The 8,680-nt window shown below is 29.4% G+C and overlaps 1 protein-coding gene across 1 annotated transcript; it reads left to right on the top strand.

The window, feature by feature from the left end:
- The first annotated feature begins 4,058 nt into the window (after positions 1–4,058).
- On the top strand, positions 4,059–5,111 carry LOC129972349 (zinc finger protein 583-like). Its single transcript, XM_056086461.1, has one exon. The coding sequence runs from the start codon at positions 4,059–4,061 to the stop codon at positions 5,109–5,111; it is 1,053 nt and encodes a 350-aa protein (XP_055942436.1).
- Positions 5,112–8,680: the final 3,569 nt, after the last annotated feature.

Here is an 8,680-nt window from a genome sequence, read left to right as displayed (position 1 = left end):
GCACTGAAGCGTGACTTTAGCAGTGTGTAGATGAAAACTGAAAAATGTATACATGTAGGAGTAAAACTCTACTGAAAGAGTGATTTTATTGGCTTCGGCGTTTCTGTTAAGACATAAAAAAAGTCCCCAGCACAGCAAATGTATTCTACAAAATCATTACAATCTTATAATTATGTTTTAAATCAGAGACAACGTTGAATATTCTTAAAACGTGATATAACATTCTTCTGATATTAAGATGTGCTTTCTATTCTGATAATGTGTTCATTATCTTCTATGATTCTAGTTACTAACTGTAAATGACGTGAAAATCCAACACACTATTTTTTCCCCAAATAACAGAAGAAATCTACATTAGCAAAATGTATTATTTTAACTGATGCTGATTGGACAGCGTAATTAATCAATAGCCGAAAAGAAGAACGAAATTTGTTGCGGATCAGAAATTCCATTAGTTTGTTCAAGTAATGTTATTCAAAAGTTACAGAACTTTGAAGAAGAAAAAAAAAGTAGCTGTTATCATTTTGACCCTTTAAAACGGTTTCGTTTTATTAACGAAGAACGATGTTGAGAAACGAATAAACACTGTCGGGTTAAATATTGTTTAACCTACTGTTTAGTGTTATTTCTTTTTAATTTCTTTAAAATTGCTTGTTATCGAGCTTTGACGCCTAATTCTTTTAGTCTACATTGTTGTTTTAATAAAACAGTTTTTATTATATTCTATATGTTTCTTATTTATTTTAGCTCTGACATGATTCTGATATTCTTTAAGCTAAGCGTATATAAATTCAGTTTTCAATTTCTTTTTCTCGAAGATCAGTTTTAGCTAATAAAAAAAAATCTAACCCATTTTTAAGTTTCCGCTCTAAAATACTTAATAATACAATTCTAAAAGGTAATCTAGATTTATACTGAATTTTTTAAGCATTAAATATAGTTTACTTATTATCAGGGAATATTTCATTATACTCTTTATGTAATAGTTACTTGTAATGGTGTTTATCATGTAAATAATTTTTATTTCTTTTTGCATATAATAATGGATTTTTCGATGATATTCAAGTCATGAGTTTCGAATGAGCTGCGAATGTCCGTTTCTAATAGTAGTATCCATAATGTTAGGCCCTTCTAAAATTTCTGTGTCAAAGCTACATAACGTGTCTCACTTGTTTAGATGTTGTTTTCGTTTTTGCTTTCCTATAAAATATCAGCCATACATTAAACTCATAGTGAACCATTCACATTTTGTGTCGCTTTAAAATTCATATCAAGTTTATGCCATTTTTTCTCTGCACACAAAGGAATAGATCATCTCATTGACGGATTCGGTCCGAAATTTCATACACATCTTTTATGTATGAAACGCCAAATTAATCCATAAGTCTGTTTGATTTTTTTAAGTTATCACGCTCACGTGCGCACGGTTGAACAGACAGTTATAATTCGTTTTGACTGGATATGCCCAACATTGTGCTGAGGTGAAATTTCGGTACAAATGTCTAATACTAAATTTCACTCTTCTAGCTCGGTTCTCTTTTAATTAATCCCTTTCAAAGTCAAACGTAAAGTTTGAACTCGAAAAGGTTTGAAGAAGTATGGAGATTATAAAAATTCCGAAGCCTAAATTTTTAATAATTAACCTGGAATTTTTGTTCTGATTAAGGGGGGGGGGAGTGATATGAGAAATCGAATATTTCTGGCCAGATATGAGTTTACTCTGAAGTTTCGCTGTTTTTATTTCACTAGGAAATTAAACCTATAATATTTTCGAAATCTGAAACTCAATTGCAAAGCGCTGACGTATACGAAATTTGCTGCCTTTCTATTAGCAATAGTTTCAACATTCTTAAGTTATGAAACATTTTGAAATCATTGTCAATTATTTCGATTATATTAGTAATAATCTCATAAATAAAAATGATGTGATAGTTAAAAAATTATTTTGAAAAAAGTTTAATTCTTTTGATAAATATAACCCAAATAAGGCTTTATTATGTTATATTTTTTATTTGTTTTATCAAATATGTCATATTTTAAACCCAAATTAGTTTTAAGCACGGAGATGATAAAAATTCCATAGATTAAGTATTTAATAATTAACCTGGAATTTTTTTTTCCTTATTAGGTGGAGGTGGTAGGAGGGAATGAGAAATCAAGTATTTGGAACCTGATATATCTTTACACTGGTGTACATTTGTTTTTGCTTTCTTTGCGAATATTAAGCTGTTTTATTTTCCAAATTCTAGCTCTGTTGTAACGTGCTGATATAAGTGAATTTTGATGGGATTCTATTATGAATAATTTCACCATTTCTAAATTTCAAAAATTTCGGTTATATTAGTAATCATCACTTAATTAGTAATGATGGGATAATTTTTACATTTTTTCAGCAAATAGATTTCATTCTTTTGAGAAATATAAAAAAATTCTCATGTAATTATATTTATTTAGTTGTTAAAACACTAATTAATCGTCTAGAATTTTGATGTTCGCTTTGATTGTCTTCATTTTAAATACGATTTCGAATGGGCGATTATTGCAAAGGGATTGTGTTTTATGAAACTAGTTACAATATATTGAAACATCACAAGCACTAGCCCCATCATTTGTTTCTACAAAAAAATAAGCGAAACCATTCATTTCTAGTACGAAAAACAGTTAAATGAAAGGTATTTAATCTTATTTGATACAATAAATCTGATTCTCAAAACTTATGAATTCTAAATTTTTATACAATCTCCTTATTTTAGCAAATTGAATCAATATAATGTTTTTCATCTTAAACTGCAGCAAAAAAATATTGATCTTTCAAAACACAGCAGCGATATAATCATAATACTTAGAATTTCATTATTTTTAGGATATAAGCGATAGCCCGACAAGAGAACTGGGTATTGAAATATGGTTCTTCCTCAAGGCAGAAGATCGAATATTCTAAAATTGTTATATTTAAAGCTTCTATAACTCGTACTGTATAGATATTTGGGCCATCTTTAAGAATACTTTAATTAAGCCTAAAACAAAAAATATAATTCTTTACTTCTTACAGAATACTTTTCTGACTGAATATGTAATTCTATCTATCTAACGATATAGATATTAAGTGCTAGAATCCTACAAAATGGACAACCAGTACATAACAGACGATGTTTTAAACTAATTTGATGCAAAGACTTAAAATAAAATAAGGTCTGTGATCGAAAGATGTGTGAAAAACATAGACACAGTAAAAATTACCATTAACCCGACCTTCGCAAAGATTATACCGAGAGACGCCATGAAATCATCATTCAAAACAAATTTTTTCTCTTATTATGCTTCGGAAATTGCATACAATAATTGCTCAAAGAATTTCTGCGGTTACAAGAAGAAAAGTTCTCAGTTAACTGATATTATTATATGAAACGTAAATTTTCACATAGAAGGTCTGCTTGATAGCGAATTGGAATAACAGAATTTGTTCCATTATATCCCGCAGCGTTTACATTGAAGATTAATAACAGGTCAAAACACGAATTCTACAAGTTTGAAAAAGTTAGGGGTCGTTACAAGTAAGGGTTTTTTAAATAAGTAAATATTCGAACCTCTTTTTAATCTTAAAAATCAAAAGCTGTATTTTTAATAGTCATTAAAAAAGACGTATGGAGAACTATACTATTTAGAATTTAAAGAATACTGATCGAAATCTTTTTAGAAGGAATGCGGTAAAAAAAATGAATTGAGCGATAGAACTATTTTTGAATAATTAGGATTATCATCATTGAATTCAATTGAATGTCTGATTTTTTATATTTAGCCAAAGAACAAGTTCTAATGACTGTATAGACCAAAGTTTTTCAGATCACGAGATATAGATATTTCAATCTGAAGAATATAATGCAATATATAAAAATGACATATTAAAGCATTCAGTTTTTCATTGAGATAAAAAATTTAAGATTCGAAAAAATTTGACGAAATATTTTCATTGGAAAGTACGAGGAATTGGGTATCATCTATTGGTATTCATATCGGGAAAAATTTACGTATTTCATGTGTGTGGAGTAGAATTAAATATGGAGAAAGAACTAAAGAAACATTCGCCGGTTCCTCTGAAAGAATTAAAATTTCAGTGTGAATTATGTGGATTAAACTGCAGTAATACAAAAGCTTCAAATAGGCATTTATCTTGTCATTCATTTTTAAAACCACATGCATGCGAAACTTGTGGAAAAGTGTTCAAACGAAGAAGTCATTTAAAAGCACACACAAACGTTCATATGAAAGATAAACCTTATGTATGTGAAGTCTGTAGTAAAGCATTGAACAGCAGAAATACATTAAGGCAACACTACCGTATCCATACAAAAGAGAAACCTTATGTCTGTGCAGTCTGTAATAAAGCATTCGCCCGTACCTCTAATTTAAAGGTACATTTGCGCATTCATACGAAAGAACAACCTTATATTTGTGAAGTTTGTAGTAAAGCGTTCACCCAAAGAGGTGCTTTAGCGGAACATTTACGTGTTCATTCGAAGGAAAAGCCTTATATCTGTGAAGTCTGTGAAAAGCCTTTCTCACAATTATCTAACTTAAGAACACATTTGCGCATTCATACGAAAGAACAGCCTTATGTTTGTGAAGTTTGTAGTAAAGCGTTCACCCAAAGAGGTGCTTTAGCGAAACATTTACTAGTTCATTCGAAGGAAAAGCCTTATGTCTGTGAAGTCTGTGAAAAGCCTTTTTCACAATTATCTAACTTAAGAACACATTTGCGCATTCATATGAAACAACAGCCTTATGTTTGTGAAGTTTGTAGTAAAGCGTTCACCCAAAGAGGTGCTTTAGCGGAACATTTACGTGTTCATTCGAAGGAAAAGCCTTATGTCTGTGAAGTTTGTAGTAAAGCGTTCACCCAAAGAGGCGCTTTAGCGCAACATTTACGTGTTCATTCGAAGGAAAAGCCTTATGTCTGTGAAGTCTGTGAAAAGCCTTTCTCACAATTATCTAACTTAAGAAGACATTTGCGCATTCATACGAAAGAACAGCCTTATGTTTGTGAAGTTTGTAGTAAAGCGTTCACCCAAAGAGGCGCTTTAGCCAAACATTTAAGTGTTCATTCGAATTAAAAGCCGTATGTCTGTGAAGTCTGTAAAAAGCCTTTCTCACATTTATCTAATTTAAGAATACATTTGCTTATTCATAAGAAAGAACAATCTTAGGTTTGTGAAGTCTGTGGTAATAAATTCGGCGATAAATCTAATTTCAGAAGACATTTAGGTACGCATAAAAAAAGAAAAGTCTTATATCTGTGTAGTTTGTGAAAAAGCATTCACGAAAAAGAAGCAATTTAAATACATTCACGTACTCAGGCAGAAAAAGAAATTTAACCTATGATCTTTATTGCATGAAATTTATTTGAATACATCAGTTATTTTAAAACATTATTTAACTTATCATTACCTGGAATTCATTATATTGTAGCAACCTGCAAAGAGATTGCTTTTAAAAAAGAATATGGGAAAATGATGAATAAACGCGATTCTTAAGCTTAAATTAAACATGATCAATGAGAACTGGACGTTATTAAGTACAGGCTGTGTTAGTTTCGAATCAGAGGACGTAAATTGTGAGTCGATAGGCCAGAGAAGAACAGGTAATGCTTTACCATTCATTTTGTAATCATCAATAATTATATGATAAAGTTATTTAAGCTTCTTAGATTCATTTCCAAATGATGAATACTAACATTAATTAATTTTAAATAATATATTAATTTATGAAAATATGTTTCTTAGACTGTGTGGTTATCAATTTATTTATTTAATTTAATTATTTGACGTTTAATTAATTTCTAATATTTATATATTCGATTATTTGTTCTAGATATTTTGTACTAAATGAGTATGTTGAAATTTCTAATTGGAAATTATATGCTGCATAATAATGGTTTGATGCTTTATATTGAGGCCATTTTTGCTCAAAATCGTAGAGCCTAGTAAATATTTAATGGAATTAATTAATAATTTGATGAAGATTTTTTTAGTATAGATGTTTTAATTATTATGGAAGAAAATTTAGAATTTTTAACAGCCTTTTAAAATAATTTTTGATGCCTTTTTGCTATGTCCTTACACTTACTTTTAAAGATTTAGACAAAAGGTTAAAACATGCGTTCTTATCAAATGGCGGTTGAGAAAAATTCTTGAATCGGTGGGTTATTTCCAGAATTTGAAAAATTATAATGAGCGCTTAAAATTGTTATCATTCCTTTCTGGTTAATGTTGATTTCTTTAGTAAAAGACTTTAATTTAGAATCATGAAACCTCTTTAGAAAAGAAGATGCTGCGTGTATCTGGAAAATAAGTACAGGATGCATGAGACTGCTATGGATTCTTTTTCTAAAAACTCTGCGGCAAATTTTATAAGATTAGGTACCCAAAATTTTGACAATGAAAAATGAAATTTAAAAAAAAAACTCATTTCTATTTCTCAATTAATATTGATACATATATGATAGCCATTATTTATTGGTACGAACAAAACATTTATAATCCATTCTGATCATTTTATTTCGAACGCTAATATCAATAACTTTTTTCTTACATTTTTATGAAAATTGAATCACACAAAAACATAATTAGGGGGAAAATTTCAATTGATGTCACTAATATATGCCAGAATTTAAGATGAAGTTATGGCTGCCGATTTAATGCAATGGCTCTAAAAACATTTTTTTGCTTGTATTCTTGTACGCTCATCCAATTTCATGATTCATATCTCACTTTTTCGAGGAAATGATTGAAAAGTTCTAAAATTTGGGAGATTGCTAAAAGGTTGGTGGTTGCAAGATTCAACTGTGCCAATTGCAATAATCATAGATTTTTTTCCAATACTAGAAAATTAATTTTAAATTATTTTATCACATTAATACTGCATTATGGCACTTCTTATTGTGAGTTTGATGATTGGCTAGCATGTTTCTTCATTATATAAGACTGTGCAGCTCTCTTTCTCAAAGCATTGCTATCTTCTGCTCTCTATCATATTTAGAGATATTTCTGAAGAAGATGAGTGCTTTGTAATCAAGTATAAAAATTAGTGTGAAAATCGCTGTCATGCTGAAGAGATTCCTCATCTGAAGTAAATTTTGCAGGCAATTTGCACATAAGAGGGTAATCTTATAAAATTAAATGTAAGTAATTTGATAAACATTACAATCTTTATAATGTTAATCAAAAATTATTCTTAAATAACAAGAATACGGTAAAATACAAGGAAAATTCAAATGGAATACTACATATAAATTTTCTGCAATATTTTTTTTTCCTAAATAATGTACCAGAGAAATAATTGAGAAAATATTGAGAAGATTTTCGCGGATTTTATTTTTAAATAAATTCTCTAATCGATTATTTTTAAAATGGTGCGTTCCAATTTAAATGTCTTTTGTGCTTTTAATAATTTTTATTAATTTTCAGTTTCTATATTTCCATTAGAAACTCCACTGGATTAAATTGCAGAAATCTGTCTTTCTCGGATGCGGGAATCCTCATGGATGATAACATTATATCGTATCTGTCCGTCTTCTTGGAATATAAGCTGTGTGACGTTAATAATTTCATTCAATCCTGTGAAGTTTTCTTTGACAACGTATATCCCATTCAACTACTGACTTATAGGCTAAAATCATCTGATATATACAGTCTTCATCATCGGGATTTTAAGGAAAATCTTCGATTTTTCCACATTTACCTCCATCAACTGTTTTAAGATAACGTAAATATTGATTTCATTTAAATGTCATAACATTCATTACTATGTTATACATGATTGTAAAGATCTTATTGTGATAATGATCTTAATCTAAGTTTTGTTTTAAATAAATATTTTTATATTCTATCCTGCGTTTGTCCTATTTATTCTGGCAGTGATATATTGCTATATTTTCACACTATCAAGTATGTATCCGAATGCAATGTCTGCGTTCAAATATTCCAATGAAAGTTTTTGCTAAGGTTAGAAAAAAATTAAATCCTTGCTTAAATTTTTTCAAGTTAGAGTAGAACAAGAGTTAAAGTTAAGTAATTCCCATTCCAAATTTGTTTTAATGTTTAAACTTAATTCGTATTAATCTTATTAGTAAATATATTCTAAGGTTTTAAAAAAATATTTGTATATAGCAAATAAAAACCCGGCAAGAATATTTTTGTTGATTTCAGTACGTGTGAATTCATTCATTTGTCCATGATATTCGAGTTGAAAGCATCTGGCATAAATTTTGAAGGAGACATTATGCGTTTTTTCATATAATTAAATTTTACATCCATATCCCGATTGGTCCGAAAATTTGATAGAAAAGCAGGGTTCAAATGGTTGTCTCGTCGAAGCAATTGTTCGCCATTGTCCCATTTCGGTTACGTGATCTTCCTGAAGTATGCGTGAACTTCCATTACGGACAATATTTGGCCTGGTGTGAACCCTGCTAAATAATTTCAATGTCAAAATCACACTCCTTACTTCATTTGTCATTGTCTTGTTCTATGCAGCATATATTTTACACAATCATATCTGACATTTCATGGTATTTTAAATCAGAGAGAACGTTGAATATTCTTTAAGCGTGAAATCATACTCTAGTGATATAAAGGGTTAAGATGTATACTGATAATGTGCTCTTAAGCATAGATGATTCTAG

The sequence above is a fragment of the Argiope bruennichi genome, chromosome 1 (assembly GCF_947563725.1).
Source record: "Argiope bruennichi chromosome 1, qqArgBrue1.1, whole genome shotgun sequence".
NCBI lineage: Eukaryota > Metazoa > Arthropoda > Arachnida > Araneae > Araneidae > Argiope > Argiope bruennichi.
This window is presented reverse-complemented; position numbering and strand designations above follow the sequence as displayed.